General features: G+C 38.5%; 1 protein-coding gene across 2 annotated transcripts in view; it reads right to left on the bottom strand.

Moving 5' to 3' along the window:
• The window catches only part of RAD21L1 (RAD21 cohesin complex component like 1), a 28,074-nt gene extending 8,564 nt beyond the window's left edge, over positions 1-19,510 (bottom strand). Inside the window, exons 1-11 of one of the 2 annotated variants that reach the window (XM_042930151.1) lie at positions 19,404-19,510; positions 17,026-17,200; positions 15,288-15,417; positions 13,269-13,362; positions 10,923-11,029; positions 7,072-7,242; positions 5,554-5,649; positions 4,245-4,355; positions 2,462-2,688; positions 2,121-2,220; positions 1,149-1,273 (exon numbers count right to left, since the gene is read on the bottom strand). In XM_042930151.1, coding sequence (XP_042786085.1) covers positions 1,149-1,273; positions 2,121-2,220; positions 2,462-2,688; positions 4,245-4,355; positions 5,554-5,649; positions 7,072-7,242; positions 10,923-11,029; positions 13,269-13,362; positions 15,288-15,417; positions 17,026-17,169 — 1,305 coding nt within the window. In that variant the 5' untranslated portion in view covers positions 17,170-17,200; positions 19,404-19,510. The remainder of the gene's footprint in view (positions 1-1,148; positions 1,274-2,120; positions 2,221-2,461; positions 2,689-4,244; positions 4,356-5,553; positions 5,650-7,071; positions 7,243-10,922; positions 11,030-13,268; positions 13,363-15,287; positions 15,418-17,025; positions 17,201-19,403) is intronic. The other variant, XM_042930152.1, reaches the window with a different exon arrangement.
• Positions 19,511-20,037: the final 527 nt, after the last annotated feature.

Raw genomic sequence — 20,037 nt, 5'->3', positions numbered from 1 at the left:
TCCTCAAGCATGAGGGAAAATCTGTTTTGTTAATATGTTAAAAAATCATGAACTAAACAAGCTTGCCTGATCATAATTTTCAGTAGGTGCACTCTAAGAAATGCCTGAGCCCAAATAAGGAAGATATTGGCAACCTAATAATTCAATATCTAGTATACTATCAAATATTTAGTAAAATACATTTTGTGTTAGTGCGTTGTGAAATTGTCTTTCCTTCCAAGAGCATTCAGATTCAATGTGGACTGACTTTGAATTCCCTGAGTGGTTATCAAAATGCAGTGATGATGGAGCAAACCAGAAGAGCACTGGTTTCTTTTTATCTGGTGTGGCTATATTTGTACAATCACTAAAGTGACAATAGGAAAAATATATTAAAAAAAAATTTTTTTTAACGTTTATTTATTTTTGACACAGAGAGACAGAGCATGAACGGGGGAGGGTCAGAGAGAGGGAAACACAGAATCCGAAACAGGCTCCAGGCTCTGAGCTGTCAGCACAGAGCCCGACGTGGGGCTCAAACTCACGGACCGCGAGATCATGACCTGAGCCAAAGTCGGCCGCTTAACCGACTGAGCCACCCAGGCGCCCCAGGAAAAATATTTTAAAGCACACTGTTTCCAACTATGTTTTTAAGTAACGTTTTTTGAATAAAAATTATGTCTTCAAATAAAATTTTTAAAAAATTTCTCTTTGGTCATGGATCTTCAGATAGTCTCTTGGATTCAAGGCTAAGGTAATTATAGGTCTAAAACATATTCTTAGAGGTGGGAAGAGTGACTTTCTGATCAGAAACAAAACATGGGTGTATTGTCTAGAGTCCTAAAAACATTCCATGATATACTGAATGTGGGGCCTAAGAGGATTTTCAGGATATAACTGGATTCCAGTACAATCACCTATTTGATTACCATGCAAATTATTACAGCATGAAACTACTATCTTCTTATTTACTCTCTTAAACTTCTAGAAAATACTGTTCTACAGATGAAAATCATGCTTTACATACCACTGCCCCTTACCAAATTATGGACTAACATAAGACTAAATATAAACTATAAATGTAAGAAGACATGTCAGAGTCTCAAGTTTCCTTCACTGTATCTGTGTCAGAAAAATAATACTTTTATGATTCTCTTTGGTTAACTTACCTCAGAATTAATATTTTTATTGGTATCCTCATGAGAGCTACACTTCGGTCCATTGATCACATCCTTCCAAGTTTTGGGTTGACTTAAGTCTTGCCGGGAATTTGGCTCTTCCATCACGGAGGTCTCTGAATTAGTAAGTAGAGAAGATTTGACCAAACTATCTTTCAAACTTAAATTGGGATATGGTTGTTACAAAAGAAAACTTCTGACAGAAAACTTGGAATCTAAGAATTTAAGCAAAGTGTACACAAACTTTCTTATCGTTTCCCAAGTCTCCCATATTTATCTTCCCTTGTCCCTTGTCTGCTTCTTATCACCTCCCTCCCCATGGTCCACCTACTATCTCCTCCACACTCACTCCCAAACAGGCACTCACAAGATAACATGGATAGTTCAAGCCCATCTTGGTGTATCATGTGGCAGATTTTAATGCCTTCAGGACAGGTGATCACGAAGCAGAGATTCACTCGTTACATAAGCTGGTTTTATTATTCCTTTATAATAGTCACAATAATAATCAGCAATTATCAATACTCCAAGTAGCTTCTGGGTGGATGGAAATTTCTACATCTCAGATTCATTGTACTGTTGAAATGCTATTCTTATCACTAGGTGACTTTTCCTTTTAGTTGTCTTAAAGTGAAACACTATCCTACAAGATAAAATAATTTTATCTGTTGAAGTTTTGTGAGTACTGCCTGTAGGGATGAGGGAGGTAGGAAGGAGTGAGACTAGGAGGAATCCACATAGTATATATACTTCATCTTTTTAGTGTACTTGTTGAACAAAAATTAATCTGCAAAGAAAAAAGGCAATGCTGATGTAACAATTTCTCTTAAGCGGAAATATTCTTCTAGAGATAGCATTTATACTTGGGAATATGGAATTGGATCCCATCTTCATTTTGAAATATAAAATGACATTTTTGTTTCTATAACAATCCCCTCAACACCAACAGTTAGGATGTCTCACCTATTATGTTTTCATTTCCCACTTCTTCCCTTACTGATTCCTTCTGTATCAATTTCCTTCCAAGTTTAAAGCCAGAGGACAGAAAGCACTTTGTAAACAACTGTAAAAATATACACTTCTATTACTTGCTTTTGTACAAGCAAAGCAATTCAATAAAATACAAGCACATATGCTAAAGAGTGAAAACTATAATTCAGGCACACACATCAAGCAAATTAATTCAAAAGTAAGGGAGTATTTTTCACCAGTTTATATTCTGTTATAGTATACATGAACGTAAATATGCATTTATTTATTTATAACCAAGCACTGCAACTATGTAAAAAGATGCAAACTATTACCATTTTCAGTTCCGCATGAGTCATATCCTGGGCAGGACTTGACAGAAGTATGTCCACTCCTCCCTTCTTCTTCCACATCATCAATCTTCGGGTAGGAGGTGCAAGTTCCAAAACCATGAGTGTGTCCGTAAAGGAAGTAAGCTGTTTATGCATAATTTTGCTACTGATCTCCTTGACTGGATCTATGAGCAATTTCCTCTTTTTGCCTTTTCTTTTCTCAGCAAGGTCTAAATATAAGAAATAGACACAAATGGGATTGGTTGTACAGCTTTGTAAAATGATATTCTAGACACTGCATACCTAAGAAATGTCTACCACAATGCAACCTACAGAGTTGCCATGGGAAGAATATCCCTTTCTCTCTACTGAAAATTATGCTTCACGAGACTTTTGCGCAGCTAGAGTATCTGAGCAGCCAATAGTTGATGCAGTTTATAACGTGTTCCTTCAAAGTGCTTAGGAGGGACGCTGTTGACCTACCAGGTAGATTAACTCAGGAAATGTGGAGCACAGAACATAATGGGAGGGAAGTTGCTCAATTTTGAAGTTCCCTAAGATATCTATACAACAGGATATTCTGAAACATTAATTTGTATTTGTCAAGTATATTTTTCCCTCTTCCATTGAAATTCATACACAAATTCCAAGTATGCAAAAAGGGAGGGTTAGATTTCCCAGAATGGATGAAGATCTGAGATCAGATGGAGCCAGAAGGAACAGTAACCTGCTTGCTAACGTGCCTTAGTAAAATCCTGGGAACATGACAAGATCCCAGAAGGGCTGGGTGTGTGATGACCCCAGAGGCTATATGGGCTGGGACAGTAGATACCACAAACTGTTGTGGTTGATGACCAAAGTTTCCCTTCCATCTGCCACACTCCTCTCCCAAATTTTGATACCACATGGCTTAGGATAGATAGGGGAGCTATACAGATTGAAACTTTTGCCAACCCAGTGGGATAGAGGCTCAGAGTTGAATGTGGTAAATAAAAAAACTTGAATGCTTTATTCCTTGCATGCCTGAGTTTATAACTGAAATTCATATCAATTATACTACTTGAAACCAGGATGTTCTTACAAGGTCAAGTTATATATTATATTCATATTTATTTTTTATTCCTAAAAATATGCTTGAGGTTAAATGTTAGAGGGCACAGACCTCTCTTCTGATCCTTTTATTCTGCCTTATTTTATATGCATGTGCATGTTTATTTATCTTTCCAATCAGACTACAAGCTTCTTAAAAGCAGGTACTATTGTTGGTTCCTGGGTGGCTCAGTCGTTGAGCATCCGATGCTTTGATTTCAGTTCAGGTCATGATCTCATGGTTTGTGAATTCAAGCCCCTCATTGGGCTTTACGCTGACACTGTGGTGCCTGCTTGGGATTCTCTCTCCCTCTCTCTGTGCCCCTTCCTGGCTTGCACGCACACTCTCTCTCTCTCTCTCAAAATAAATAAATAAACATTAAAAAAAAAAACAAAAAAAGCAGGTACTATGTCTTCTTAACTCCTGCGCCCAACAGAGAGTAATGGTTCAATAACTACTGGCATTGAACGGAATTTTATATTTTCCAATTTCCCAAACTGGGTGTATGGTTTGACCAGGACTGACTATAATGAAAGAATCACCTCAAATTTCCTCCACACTCTTTCCCTACCCTTTCCCTATTGTATTGCAAATGTTATTACTAGGTTGGCTACTTCCTATAATATTTCACAGATTACCTCACAGTAAATAAGATAGTAGCGTAACAAAAATAAAAAAACCATGAATGACGCTGACCTGAAACATCAATTGGGTCAAGGGTAAATCCATGTTCTTCATTTGATAATGTGATTTCATCCATTTTTTCATTTTCAGGTAGACATATACACTCTGAATTATCTGGTTCTACTAATAACATCACCATAAAAAGAATTATTAGAAAAATAACAGTTATGTTTAATCTAGATGTTTATATAAGAATGAAAGCAAAAGATAAACTAATTGAAGATTTATATTGCTAACTGGAGCCAAAACTTATTTTTAGAATCATGTACTTAAGAGAGTTGAAGAGACACAGAGATTATATGGTCTGGGGCCCAGTGTCTAGGTGAGTCATGCATCGTCACCTTCTTCTGCACATGTGACATCTAAGGCTGGACTTAGTAGAAACAGTGGTAGCAACCACAGTAAATGACTGACATAAATTTGATTATGTCTGCTAAAAAAAACTTGTATTCTGGGGGTGCCTGGGTAGCTCAGTCGGTTAAGCAACTGATTTCGGCTCAGGTCATGATCTTGCAGTCTGTGGGTTCAAGCCCTGCATCAGGCTCTGTGCTGGCAGCTCAGAGCCTGGAACCTGCTTCATATTCTGTCTCTGTCTCTCTCTCTCTGCCCCTCCCCCTCTCATGCTCTGTCTCTCTCAAAAGTAAATAAATGTTAAAAAATTTTTTTTTTTTAATTTGTATTCTGTTAATACTTAATTATTAGTTGACCCATAAAGGACCATAAATAAATTTATATCATCTCTCTTTTTCACATTTTAAATTTCTACTATGTGTTAGGAAGGAAATGTAACATAAAAAAGAATGAGGAATCAAAATGGGGCTATTTGTACTTTCAATTCTTAAGAAAAATCATACAAAAATACTTCAAATGATCTGAGGTACCTTCACATGAATTTCAAGTAGAAAATATCCCCACATTTGTAATTTCTCTCAAATTGTATACAGATTGTCCAGTTATATTAATGTCAATATGGTATTAATATTAATAATTAATAATCATAGCAATGTCAAATATTAATGATGTTTCTAACATGTAACACATATTATTTTAATGACTCAAAGGCATAGTATTTTGCCAGAGTATTTAGATGTGCTCTCATATCAAATAAACCCAATCCTGGTTAAATACCACTGTTGTACCTTTCTCGGAACCGAGTTTCCTATTCCATATTGTCTACAGTCAGACTCAAAAGAGTTTGAGGGACAACATTCTTTATTATTTTTCACTATATTATATTGCTACTTAAACCGAGCAAGTTGTAAGGTTTAATTTGAACACCAGTATCTGTTCACTTTCTACACAAAAGATAATTTCATCATACCCACTATAGTATCAGGAGGCTCAGGAGGCAGGGAAATTTCTCTGTTCAAATGCATGTCTTCTAACAGGATATTTTGGTCATCTTGCAATAGATTGTCTTGAAAAACACAATAAATACTTCTGTCACAGAATTGAATCTGTCATTTTTTCACTAACCGTTTAATTGACATTATTGTATATAAGGATTATAAATAGATACAAAAATGAATCAACCTTACTTAAGTAGATTTGATTGGCTACATAGACTATCATATTTCATGCAGGATAATATAGAATTTTATATATTTTATTTCCTTTCCCTTATTAAATAGATGTTTAATTTCAGGAGATATTTACTAAACTAATACTGTGATAGTAATCTTGTTACAAAGCCATGTTTAAACTCCAAATCAAGAAGTGAAAGCTTTCAAACTTCTTTGGTAGATACCTAAGGTAGAACCACTATTTTTTCATAATTTTGAAATTTCAAAAAGTTTGCCACAACCAGTCCTTTAAAGTAAACTAGAGAATCTAAAAAAGACTTGTTATATAACCATCACTATCTTTAAAATACAGGTATGTGTATTCAGATTTCCCAGTTTTTGTCTACTCCATTTCTATGATTCTTTTATAGTAACATCATGATATAAATATAAAATTACAATATAAAATGTTGGACAGATTCTTAGAATAGCTGTTTCACAATTTCTCTTAAGGGAAACAATGATTCCAATATATGATCTAATATATCTTGTGAGGAAATATACTAACTTCATTCCTTCCCCTCTAAAAATTAAGAATTTGTAAAAATAAAAACAAGTAGTATTTTATGACCTTTAGGGAAAATGTGTTTAAATAGATGCCTATTTACTTAGATCTAGCCTAAATGTTTAAATACACCACAGACTTTGAAAATGTATGTAAAAAATGTATTGACTAAAAAAAAAAAAAAAAAGTATTTATTTAGGGGCCCTTGGGTGGCTCAGTTGGTTGATTTCAGCTTGGGTCATGATCTCACGGTTCACGGAATAGAGCCCCACATCAGGCTCTGTGCTGGCAATGTGGAGCCTATTTGGGATTCTCTCTCTCTCTTTCTCTCTGCCCGTGACCCTCTTGCACGTGCACGCATGTGCTCTCTCTCTCTCAAAATAAATAAACTTTATTTTTTTAAATGTTTATTTATTTTTGAGAGACAGAGACAGAGTATGAGGAGGAGAAGGGCAGAGTGAGAGAGAAAGGGAGACACAGAATCCGAAGCAGGATCCAGGCTCTGAGCTGTCAGCACAGAGCCTGACGCGGAGCTTGAACCCACAAACCGCGAGATCATGACCTGAGCCGAAGTCTGATGCTTATCCAACTGAACCACCCAAGTGCCCCTAAATAAATAAACTTTTAAAAAATGCATTGATTTATATGACACGGGGCATACCTGACATTTTAGTTTAATATAATAAGCCTATTAATACATTCTTAGCATGACTGAAATAAATATCCAATTTCTTTTTTTAATATTCAATTTCTATATAACCAGACAACATACCAATCATCTCTCCTGCAGCCCCTTCATCTCCAAATCCATCTCCACTGTCATAGAACAGAGATTTTTCTCCAATGAGGCTTTCAGAACTATGTTCAACTAAAGGACCACTGGAATTCAGCAATATGTTGTCATCAAAAAAGCTATGTCTTCTGAGAATTTCAGATTCCTCCCCTAAATAAATATATATCATTAATACTGAGTTAGCCATAGAAACATAGAGTTTTAGGGTTAGATGGAAATTCAGATATCTTCTTGTACAGACCATCCCATTTTACAGATAAGAAAAATGAGAGCTAAACTTATTTGCATAGTCAACTGAAGTCATTCAGTTAATCAGTAGAGGCTGGATTTCTAGTCTAACCCTTTTCCCAAAACAATAGGGAAAAAACATTAGGATAGAGTCTTTAGTTGTGGTTCAGTTTAATAATTTCCCAAAATGATTTCTTCTACTTTAGATAGTCATGTCCTGCTTGATCAAGTATTATTTCATATTATTTCAGGTACAATTGCTTGCACTGTTTATCCACAGTGGGGATTTGGAAAATAAGGAGCATATCTGCCTTCTTGGGAATGGAAAGGTAGATAAAATATTAAATAATGGGTTTACAACATTCATTCAATAAGTATTTAATGAATGGGTATTAGGCAATCTGCTAGGTATTAGAGATACAGTGATAAAAAAGACAAAACCCAATCAGCTAACATTAACCGAGTACTTATTATATGCATTATATTATATAATAGAAGATACTATTATAATCCTAAATTTACACAAGGGAACATGTCCATAGAAAGGTTTTATAATTTGCACACAGTCATACCCTAATAAATGACAAAGCCAGGATCTGAACCCAGCGGAGACAGTGATAGTTAAAACTTACACTGGTAAAATATTTTGCAAAATGGAGACTTATGAGAGCAAACTCTTAAGACACTGACAGTAGCAGGTAGAATGAACTCCCTGCTTCAAATTGACTTGTTTCCAGATTGGTTGTCAGCACATGTATATTCTTAATATTCTTTGCCTTCCTTGGGTTTGAATCTCTAGGTCCAGGAGTCTGAAACCCCAGAGATCAGACAGAGGTTGTCGTTCTCCTCCCTTTCTCACAACCCATGTTAGTGCTAGTTAGTAAACAAAATCATGCAGTATCACTTATATTAAAATTCTTCTATAGGCTTTTATCTTGTAGAAAGGAAGAGTTGAAAAAGGCAAGCTTCATTGTACTGGATTAAAGATTTGCTCAACAGAAAAGACTAAAAAATAAAAACAAAAGTAAACTAAAAATATGTTCATATCTTCCAGGAGCAGCTTGAAAGCTCTCAAAAGAAAAACTAGCCTTGGTCAATAAGATAATAACATTTTTGAACAGACACTATATTCTGAGCACTGAGCATCACAAGAACCTGAGATTATTCAAATAAATTAAAGAAATGATCATTGCTTTCAATCTTACATTGTAATTCAGAATAGGATGGATTAATAGTAAACATTTCTTAGAAGACATTAGGTTTGAGCTAGTTTTTGAAAGAGAGAAAAATCACTTATTGGTGAAAAGAACTGAAGGAGGGAATGAAGGAAATAACTCTGTGATGCTGCTAGTAGTATCTCAATTTTACAAATAGGGTAGTAAGTCTCAGAGAAGCTAGGTGATTTGCCCAGTATCACACAGCAAGGCAATAGAAAAAGCTGATGCAAACTCAGATCTGTTCATACACTGAGAAAATGTTCTTCCCCCTTTTTGAATTGTAGGAGACACAGACTGAGAACAACTAAATTATTGGTTGGTAATATATTTTCTTAACTAGAGCAAAAAGTCTGTATCAAGAGTAAAACAAATAAAGTCGATAAAATACAGAAGGTGATAAATTGATAGAGGCCCTTGAGGATAGGCAGCGTGTCTAAAATAAGTCATAAGGACCCAAGGTATTTAAGTAGAGGAATGTGATACCAAAAAAAAAAAAAAAAAAAAAAAAAAAAAAAGGGAATTTAAGGACAATTGCTCTTGCAGAGCTACATAAAATGTGGGAAGAGACTGTGAGATGTGTAGGAGGGTATTACTGCAGGTCTTTAGTACTGGTTAACTATACTGGTGGCTAGAGAAATAGAAGACCTAAGAGACATGTCCAATTTTGTTGTTGTTGTTGTTGTTAATCAGCAGTGGTATAAAGCTTACAGAAAGTGTAGTTAAAAGTGATCCTAGGGGCACCTAGGTGGCTCAGTCGGTTAAGTGTCCGACTTTGGCTCAGGTCATGATCTCACAGTTTGTGAGTTCGAGCCCTGCATCGGGCTCTGTGCTGACAGCTTGGAGCCTGGAGCCTGCTTCAGATTCTGTGTCTCTCTCTCTCTCTGCCCTTCCCCCGCTCATGCTCTGTCTCTTTCTCTCAAAAAAAAAAAAAAAAAAAAAAAAAAGTGATCCTAAAGTTTTAGGCCTAAAGAACAGCAGTAGTGTTTATAGGGAAATGTGTAAAGAGTGTCTTGGCAGTAGGAAATATGATTAACCCTTTGCCAATGTATTACATTTTAAGGCCTGGGATTACAGAGAGTGAGAGATCCAGGCTACTCAAAATATGGTCTGTGGGTTGGTGCTTGTCCATGATAGAGTAAATACACAGACTAGAGGTAAATGTTTAAAAAATTTGATAGCAATTTCACAGCGTAATTTTATATATGTTGAATTTAATAAGAAAAATTGAAGCATATATTTTGATTTTTAAACTTTCAATTTTTCTGGATTTTACAAAAGCATCATTCCATGACAGACTGGAAATTAACAAAAATTCTAAAATTTGTCCCACACCACAGATCATTTAAGAACACAGCTGTAGATCAGAAGAGTTACAGAAGAAGAGTAAGGATGAAAAATGGAGGTTGGAGATGTAGTTCAAGCATTACTGGCTTGACCACCCTCCCCCACGGAACACAGAGTTAAGCCACCCTTCTTCTACACTCACTGCTTCGGGCACTATAAGAGAACCAAACATGAATACGACACAGATTTTATCCTCATGGAGTTTTCAGATCAATACAGGACGTACATAATATAATGGTTCAAGACAGAGGTAAATGCCATAAAAAGAACAGCTTAATTATAAAATATACTCAACAGTTTGTTTTATAATCAATGAGTATATATTTAGCATGTGTTATTTCCTCCTCAGTCCCAAGCCATGCTAAACTTTTTCATTTTACAATTGATATCATCACATATTGGAGAAATTTTCATACTTTGAAGGCACGATATACAGCACACACGTAAAACACTATACACACACACACACACACACACACACACACACATATATACACACATATATATATATAGTGTTAGGGTTATATGTAATATATGTGTATTATGTAATATATATGTATTTATACACATATATTACTATATGTGTGTGTGTGTGTGTGTATATATATATATATATATATATGTTTATTTGCATATCTCTCTCCCAGCCTGAAGCTCCTTGTGGGCAGGAAGTGCTTCTGCAAACTTTGTACTGCCTATGCCTATGATAGAACATGACATATAGTAAGTATTCAATAAAGGACTGCAGACTAAGAAGGGAAGTTTATAGCCTAAGACTGAATCTTGGTATTAACACCTATTTAGAACAAGGTAAAAGATAAACTTACTGAGAGTTGCATTTAGACATCAAGAGATCCATTCTAAAGATAGCTATTTCTATTGACATGGTTTCAATACAAAAATGCATATTTATTTTATAAGTTATTTTGCAATTATGCTTCTATTTTATAAATAATTTTGCAATTATTTTATAATTGCAAAAATGAATTATATTTTATAATTGATTATAGCTTGTGATTTTAATTTCTCAAAGATTCTCACCAAAGCTCCCAGCTTGGAACAGTAGATCATTACCGTAATATTCTCTAAGTGTGATTTCTTCTGGTCTGCTTTGGTTCTGAGTAACATGTTCTGAAACATCAATAGCACTATGGAGAAACATAAGATTGAGAAGATTGAGAAAAATATGCCAACAGAACACAAGGATTGCAGTATACTGAAAAAAAGCCCAAAACTCTAAAACAAAAAACAGCTTTTATTATAAAAAATAAACACTTTTATTTCCTCAATAGTATTATTTATACACACTAGTTGATTACACATGTATACATAACAAATGGTCTCTGGGTTGCTGAACCCAGGGGTCAATTCTCAGTCCTTGTCTTACTTATTCTAACCAACTGCATCTGAAACAGATGTTCACTCCCTCATGGAATGTATTCTTCTCTTCACCTCCAGGATACTACTTTCTCTTGAGTTTTTCCTTACCTCATTGGCTGCTCCTTTTCTTTCATTAGTCCTTTCTCATCTCCCAGACTACTAGCTATTAGGAATGACCCAACACTGTTCTCAGATCTCTCTCTTTTAAAATAATTACACTCACTCTCTGGGGGTTGAAATTCCATCTATATACTCACAACTCCTAAATTTATCTATCCCATCCAGACCTCCTTCCTGAATTTCAGACCCAGATATTCAACTACTTGCCTACTCCCCTTGGATGTGTAACAATCATCTCAAAACTTATGTCTAAAGCCTAATTTATCTGTGACTATAGGATGACTGTAGTCATCCTTCCTTTCTCTTTTCCTTAAAGCCATATCCAATTCTTCAGCAAATTCTGTTGGCTCTGTCTTCAAAATATATTCATAATTTGACTGTTACCACCTTGATAACATGAAGACTGAGAAGTGATTACAGACACTGTCATTTCTCACCTGGACTTCTTTTTTTTTTGGCAGGGATAGCACCATTTATTAAGGAAGATCAAGACAAAGACCACAGGAGGGTCCCTTCGAGGGCACAGAGGGCTGGCATCCTGATCCCACGTCTGTGAGCTGCTGGTGGGAAAGGCGCGTGCCCCTAGTTGGGCCCTCGGGCTCCCACAGATAGGGCAGGGCTGTCATGTCCCCTTCTTGTCCCTCCCAGCCATGAATCCTGGCATCCCCCACTCAAGGCACTAACTGTTTTCACTGCCCTTCTCCCCCCATGTACCCTGGGCCTTCACTTCCAGATCAATGGGGCTGGGTGATACGGCCTGGTGTGAGGGGGGAGACCCTTTCAGTGCTGGGCTCTGCCTGCAGCAGCTCCTGGTAAGAGGTGGGGTGGAGTTTCCCTTGCAGCCCTGAGTAGGTGTTGGGTGGGAGGGTCATCTGGACTTCTTACTGAAACAATTTTCTCATAGGCTCTCTGCTTCCTCCCTTTCCCCTTTATACTAAGTAACCTGAAGAAGCATGTTGAAATCAAGTCAGATCTGTCACTCTCTTATTCAAAACCCTCCTGTGCTCCCTATCTGAATAAAATTAAAGTCCTTACTGTGGCCTGCAACACTCAACATCATTTGCACCCCCAACTACCTCTCTGACTTCATTTCATACCACTCAGACCGTCATTTACAACACAGTCTCACTTGCCTCCTTGCTGTTCCCAGAAAAGGTCCAATATGTTCTGCCTTAGGGCCTTCTCACTTGCTCTACATGGAACATTCTTCCCCACATTACTGAATGATTTGTTCCTATACCTCCCTCAGGTTTCAGTTCTGACCTTATTAGAAAACCCTTTCTTGAGAATCTTATCATTTTTTTCTTTATTTTCTGTTTCTTTTCATATTGCTGATCATTTACTGGCAAAGTGTATATTTCTTTGCTTATTGTCTGTCTAAAATGTAAGATTCATGCACACAGAAGCTGTTGCTCAATGTCCTCAGTGTCTAGAGCAGTGCCTGGCGTATGGAAGGCACCCAATACATATTTACCGAATGAATGGAAGAACATACTGTTAATATCGCAAATTATATTCAGCAAATATGATGATACATTTTTGGTGTTATATTTCAAAATTTCACACTAAACTTAAGTCTTCTCAACTACATGTGTATTTCAGTTCTTAACTAGAGTCCACTTGTATTCATGAAATCTGAAGATGAAAGCAAGAAAATCAAATTGAGGGTCGCCAGCATGGCTCAGTCGGTTATGCTTCCAACTCTTGATTTTAGCTCAGGTCATGATCTCAGTTAGTGGGCTTGAGCCCCTGCTTGGCATTCTCTCTCTCCCTCTCTCTCTGCCCCTGCCTCACTTGCATTCCCTCTCTCCCTCTCTCTCTCAAAATCAATAAATAAACTTTTTTTAAAAGAAAATTAAATTGAAGGAAAATAAAAAAATAATTTACTTCACATTGTGGGTGTCAAAATCATGAAACTCTTCTGGCAATGTGATAGCATTGTAAGCAGCTTCAAAATTCTCTTTTGGAAGGTCAACCAGTCCTGAAAAGAATAAAAAACCACATCCAATGAGCAATAATGCTATATAAGAAACTCCCAATTCTTGCCCCTCTTCGGTCCCATTCTCTACAAACAGCCAGAGTGGTATTTAAAAATATTTAAAGAGCAATCAGCTCAGCTCATTCCCATGCTTAAAGTGATTCAGTGACTTCCCCAGTGTATTAAATAAAATTCAAATTTCTAATCAGAACCTCTGCAGCTGTACAAACCTGTCAGCATCATCGAAGGATCTTTCCCTCACTCACTAGACTCTAGCCATACTGGCCTTTTTGTTACCTGAACAAGTTGAGCACTTTTCCCCCTCAAGACCTTTGCTCTGACAGTTCCCCTCTGCCCGGAATGCTATTCCCTCAGGGACTTTTTACATGGCTGGGTACTTCTCATTCTTCAAGTTTGAGCTTAAATTCTACCCTTTCTGAAAGGCTTTTTCTAATTAGCCTAATGCAAGTAAAGTTTTCTGCTATTTTTTGTTGTAATACTCTGTTTAGACTCCTGCATAGCACAATCATTATCTACAATTATTATAATAATTTTAAAAAACTTTTTTATTATCTGATATCCTCTCCAAACTGAAAGGGACCTTATTTGCCTTCTTTGTCCTTGTATCCCAGAGCCTTAAAATAGTGTTTGGCACAAAGTATGGCATCAATAAATATTTGTGGATCACATAAATGAAATAATTGACAAATGAACCATATTTGATATGAGTATAAATCTACGTAGAGAATTTACAAATATTTTAAATAAAGAAAAACAACCTGTCAACCCTGATTCAACAAATATTAATTGAGGGAACAGTATGTTCAAGACACTGAGACAAGTACTGTAAGAGATTTAGAAAATACCACAACAAAGATATTGCCTTCAAGGAACTTACAAACTAGTGTGAGAGACAAGGCCTGTACCTAAATAACCATAACACAAGGTGGAAATGATGAATGTCTTAACATTAAGTTAAAATTTGAGGGGCGCCTGGGTGGCCCAGTCGGTTAAGCGTCCGACTTCAGCCAGGTCACGATCTCGCGGTCCGTGAGTTCGAGCCCTGCGTCAGGCTCTGGGCTGATGGCTCGGAGCCTGTTTCTGATTCTGTGTCTCCCTCTCTCTCTGCCCCTCCCCCATTCATGCTCTGTCTCTCTCTGTCCCAAAAATAAAAAAAATAAAAAAAAGTTGAAAAAAAAATTTGAAGCCATCATATTTATGACACATGTAAATCTCTAGCACTCTGGAAGGTCTAGAGATTTTCTACAATATTTTGGGGCGCCTGGGTGTCTCAGTAGGTTAAACGTCTGACTTCACCTCAGGTCATGATCTCAAGGCTGGAGAGTCTGAGCCCCAGGTCAGGCTCTGTGCTGACAGCTCAGAGCCTAGAGCCTGCTTCAGATTCTGTGTCTCTCTCTCTCTCTTTATGACCCTCCTCCATTCACATTCTGTCTCTCTGTCAAAAATAAATAAACGTCAAATCTTTTTTTATGTTTCATAAATAGTAAGAACAACCTAAGCTACTTAGAGTCTTGAGAATTCTGAAAACAATGACAATTATGATATCTAGGCTTTGTCAATTACACTATTTCTAATTTATCTCATACAGGCAAAAATAAATGTGGTAAATTAAGCAATCCATTAAAACTGAATATCAGAATTTCTTACATAAGTAGACTTCTTATGTAAATATGCGGGAACTTTACAAGTGTTTGAAAGCACAAGCTTTTCTTGCAAACACAGGTAAAGAGCAAGGGAAAGAATATAATTTGTCCTTAACCACGGAAACTTAGAATCAGTGAAAAGGAAGTTTATATTCACATATACACGCTGGAATTACGGAGTGCCACCAATTAAAAGAGCCCACCCAAAATAAAAATGCAAAAGAGAAACAAGGTGAGTGAGACAAATCAATGTTGCAAGTATACCTGGGCGAAATGTCATCTTCATTTTAAGCAATGCTTCGTTGCAATCTGCCAAAAGATATTTTGCCTTCCTATTATAGATTCGCACAACTCCCAAAAGAAGGTGTCCTGAAGTTCGAAGTGCAATTTTCACCTTTCAAGAATTTTTAAAGCATTAGAATATTGAGAATTAGATTCATAAACCCTGTTTGAAAATTATAAAATCACAGAATTCCCTGTCTTTAAAAAGAAGACATTTTGTATTCTTTTATTTATTTATTTTTTTAATGTTTATTTATTTCTGAGACAGAGAGAGACAGAGCATGAGCAGGTAAGGGGCAGAGAGAGAGGGAGACACAGAATCCGAAGCAGGCTCCAGGCTCTGAGCTGTCAGCACAGACCGTGAGCTGAAGCCGGTTGCTCAACCGACTGAGACACTCAGGGGCCCCTTGTATTCTTATTTAGAGTGAATCATTTGGAATGCCTGTGTGGCTCAGTTGGTTAAGCGTCCCACTTCAGCTCAGGTCATGATCTCATGGTCCGTGAGCTGGAGCCGCACGTCAGGCTCTGTGCTGACAGCTCAGAGCCTGGAGCCTGCTTCGGATTCTGTGTCTCCTTCTTTCTGCCCCTCTTCCCCGACCTGCACTCTGTCTCTCTCTCTCAAAAATAAACATCAAAAAAAAAAAAAAAAAAAAAGTGAATCACTTAACTTCTACCTCATCTTGTAAAATGATTAACCTTTGTTCTTACTCAATGAAGATAATCTAATGTGCCATCTAAGTGAAATATGTGATTATTAGTTTCAGGGAAGAATATAAACTCTATAGTCAGGCAGACTTGGGTTCAAGTTTTGGCCTAGTTGCTGAGAATTGAAGTTCAATCTTCTTGAACTTCAATTTATTAATAATGGTTACAACTTATTATATACTTATTTTGTGCCAGGAGTTGTCCTAAGAGCTCTTCATGTATTACTTAATTTTGATATGAACCTCTGTTTACAGAAGAAAAAAGCCTGAGATTCAGATATGATAAGTAGCATGCCCAAAGTAAGAAAACTACCAAGAAATGGAGCAGGAATTAAGTTTGCCTAACTCAAAAGTTCATGCTCTTAACTACCACACTTCACTGAGGCTCAAAGAAGCCCATCTCACAGGGTTGATGTGAAGATTAAATGATCTAATGAGTGTAAAGTCTAGCCCAGTGCCTGACACATGGAAAGTTTTCAATTATTATTCATCCTTCTTGCAAGCAGAAACAATACTTACCTTCTAAAAATATTAAAATAATATTTTAATGCAAATTCTAATATCTTACAGTATTTTATTATGAACATAGTACTGTATGAAGTGTTTTCATATATATGTTGATTTATACTCATTCTTTTTTTCTATTCTCCATATTCATTCACTCACTATTTTTTTAAGAAATACTTATTTGGTACCTACTGTGTCTACAGTATTTTGCTAAGGGAATAAGAAAGGATTACAAAACATGTACAAAATATGACCTTCCTCCTTCAGGGTCTAATCTATTTATGATAAACATATGAAAACAGTTAATTACCCACAGAAATTGACATATGTTTGTGCTCAGGTAATAAATGTTATAGGAATTAAAGAAGACCATTTCAAAAGTAAAACTTCCAAAAAAAAAAAAAAGTAAAACTTCCTTGGAGATGCATTTTCTGATAGAACATATTTTAGTTCCTTTCCTCTCCATAAATCATGCCAAATACATATTATAATCTGAATCAATAACATACCTTAGGTGAAATGATTCTTTCAATGGTTATCTCTAGATTGCATTCAAATACATGAGCCTTTGTGAGTTTCTTCTCCCAGTGAGCTGCAAGCCAGATTTTGGCCAACGGCCCTCGCTTACTCATAAGCACATGTGTGTAGAACATGTTGCCTGTATTCCTTAGGGGTATTTAACAACTAGAGAGAACATTAAAAAATATTTAAATTTTGATTACAAAAACATTTCAGTGCTATTTCTTAGCAAAAGCACTTTTTATCATTTCTGTAACAGATTATCTTCCAGTTGAAGCTATTATTCAATTCAGTTTCTTGTAAAGAAGCCATTATGTAAAATACAAAATTATAAACTAATGAGAACCCTATTAGATTGTGAACCACACCCGATTTACATGTGTTCTGATCACTGATGGTTTCCTACATTCTACTTACTTTTTCCTACAAAGAATTTAAGTTCTCTTATTAATAATGTCAAATAAATAGAGGCGGAGGCCTGGGAAAAATAGGATGGAAATAGGGAAAAAACAACAGAACAGGAAAAGGCACACAAAAACTAAGAAAAGTGAACACATGTCACCTCTTTTCTAAAACTTAGGAATTTGAGAAATGTTGGACTATTGATTTATAACCAGGTGTTGAATTTCTTTGTTTTCTTCAAGATACTCTGGTTTAGTCAGCAATTTATTAACTTCTGAAGTTAAAATAATGGAATTCCAAAGGACTATAAAGTGGAAAAATGAAGGAAACAGAAACTAAAGGAAAAGAATCAAAAGGCAAGAAAGAAAACAAGAATCAAATTTAAACGTTTTCAAACAAGAATGGTGAAAAAAAAACTTCACCTAGAACTAAAACAATTTATGCACATTTCTACAAATTGTAGTATCTTTGAGAATATCATAAGGCTCCTCTAAGCAAAGGGATATTATAATACTTTGACTTCTAGTGAAGAATCAGATTATTGCTCATATAAGAAATCTTAAGCTTCCACTATAAAAGCCTTTTTGCTTGTTTTCTACTTGAATTTCTGACTAAAACAGAAAATTGAGACAAAATGAACACAAAAACAAAATCAGCCACAGAATTCAAGATTTAGGTGAATTTTGATCAATGCACATTTCCACCCCAAAAATCAAATCACTGGGCCCAAAATGAAAAGTTAGGCGATCTACCAAACCACATTCCCCAATGGTAGAGCTGGAGATTTTAATGTTTATGGCCTGTGCCTGCCTTGGTTTCACTTTATTCTTTTTACTGTTTGGTATCTTGGAATACATTCCAGTTTATCTTATAAAATTGCTCCCAGGTATATGGTTATTGATGTATTTTAAGGAAAAACAAATCTGTTTTTCAATCTGAGATATTGATTTTTCCCGAGTACATATTCTGCCCTCCCCAACGACCCCCTCCCCCCAACCTTCCTGCCACCCCTACTCTCTCTCTCGAAGGTTTATTTCTGGATTGGACTAGCTTGGAGCAAGGCAGAGCCGGCGAGAACCAGAGAACCAGGAACTGGGAGCCAGGGACAGGCCGCTGCTGAGAGAGGGCCCTGAGCACTGAGGGGGATGGAGGGTGGGGAGGAGGAGGGGGGAGGGGAGGGGGAGGGTAAGGAGAGAGGGGAGGAGGGTGGGGAGAGGGGGAGGAGGGTGGGGAGAGGGGGAGGAGGGTGGGGAGAGGGGGAGGAAGGGGGAGGGGGACAGAGGGGAGGGGGAGGAGGGGGAAAGGAGTGGAGGGGATGAGGGGGGAGGGGGAAGGAGGGGAGGAAGGGGGCAAGGAGGGGGAGGGGGGAGGAGGGGAGGAGGGGGAAGTGGAGGGGAGGAGGGGGGAAGGAGGGGAGGAGGGAGGAGGAGGGGGAAGGAGGAGAGGGGAAGGGGGAGGGCGGCCGCCCGCAGGAGGGGGTGAGGGGCGCAAGCGGAGGGGACGCTCTGGGACAGGGCGTGGGGAGGGCCAGAGGGCGAGCTCCTTCCTGGGGACAAACGGGGTGCGTGGCAAGGAAGGGGAAGGCGCTGGAGGCAAGGTGAGGCCGTCCACGGCTGTGAGGGAAGGACGGCGAGCGCCAGGGCGAGGGACGCCAAAGGCTTCCTCCACAAACGTCTCCCCAGACTTCAAGGCCGGCTAGTCAGAGAGAGCAACTGAGGCCAGAGAGGTGACCCCAGGCGCCCGGTCCTCCCCGCGAGGGGAAGAAGCGCCAGGTCACGCCTCCAGGTCACGCCTCCAGCCCGAAAGGGCTGCAGGCGACGGCGTTTCTCAGGCGCGGTCCGCGGGGCTCGCGCGGCTGAGGAGCCGGCGGGGGGCGCGCGTGTCGGGGTGCTGGTGGCCGTGGCCCCCGTCACTCAGCCCGCCTTCAGCCCGCGGCTCCCTCCCGGCCCCTCAGACTGCGCCCTACTTTCGGCGCCGGTTCTGAGGAGAGGTGCGCCCACGCTGGGGCTAGAGGACGAGTCGCCGGGGTCCGCGCGTCGAGTCGCAGACGCCACGCTGCGGGAGCTGCCGGGCTTCAGGGAGGGCGCGGCGGAGCGATGGGCGGGGTGGCAAAGGACGGGGCGGGGTGATGGGCGGGGCGATGGGCGGGGCGGTAAGGGGCGATAGGCGGGGCAGTTGGCAGAGATGGGGTGGGGCGAGGGGATGGGGCGGGGAGAGGGGCAGAGACGGGCCGGGACGACACAGGCCTGACTGGCAGTCTCTGGCTTGGTGCCTCCAGTCAAGAGTTCTAACCTGGGACAGCACCGGTGGGGGGCGGGAGGGGGAGGATGACAGGGGCGGGGCCGGGCCTTACAGAACAATTCTGAAAGGTGATCTGACCCCTCTGCCAGGTCTCCCAAGGATGGACTCTCCTCTCTTTCGCTTACTACCTAAGGGGTCCCTGGAGAAGTTATTTAATCACTTGAACCTCAGGTTTTCTTATCTGTAAAATGGAAATGATGATAATAAAGGTACCTGTGCCATAGATATTGTAAGAGATAAATGAGACAAAGCATGTAAAGAACCTGATAATAATAAATGCTCAGGAAATATTAGCTATT

This window comes from Panthera leo, chromosome A3 (assembly GCF_018350215.1).
Source record: "Panthera leo isolate Ple1 chromosome A3, P.leo_Ple1_pat1.1, whole genome shotgun sequence".
Lineage (NCBI taxonomy): Eukaryota > Metazoa > Chordata > Mammalia > Carnivora > Felidae > Panthera > Panthera leo.
This window is presented reverse-complemented; position numbering and strand designations above follow the sequence as displayed.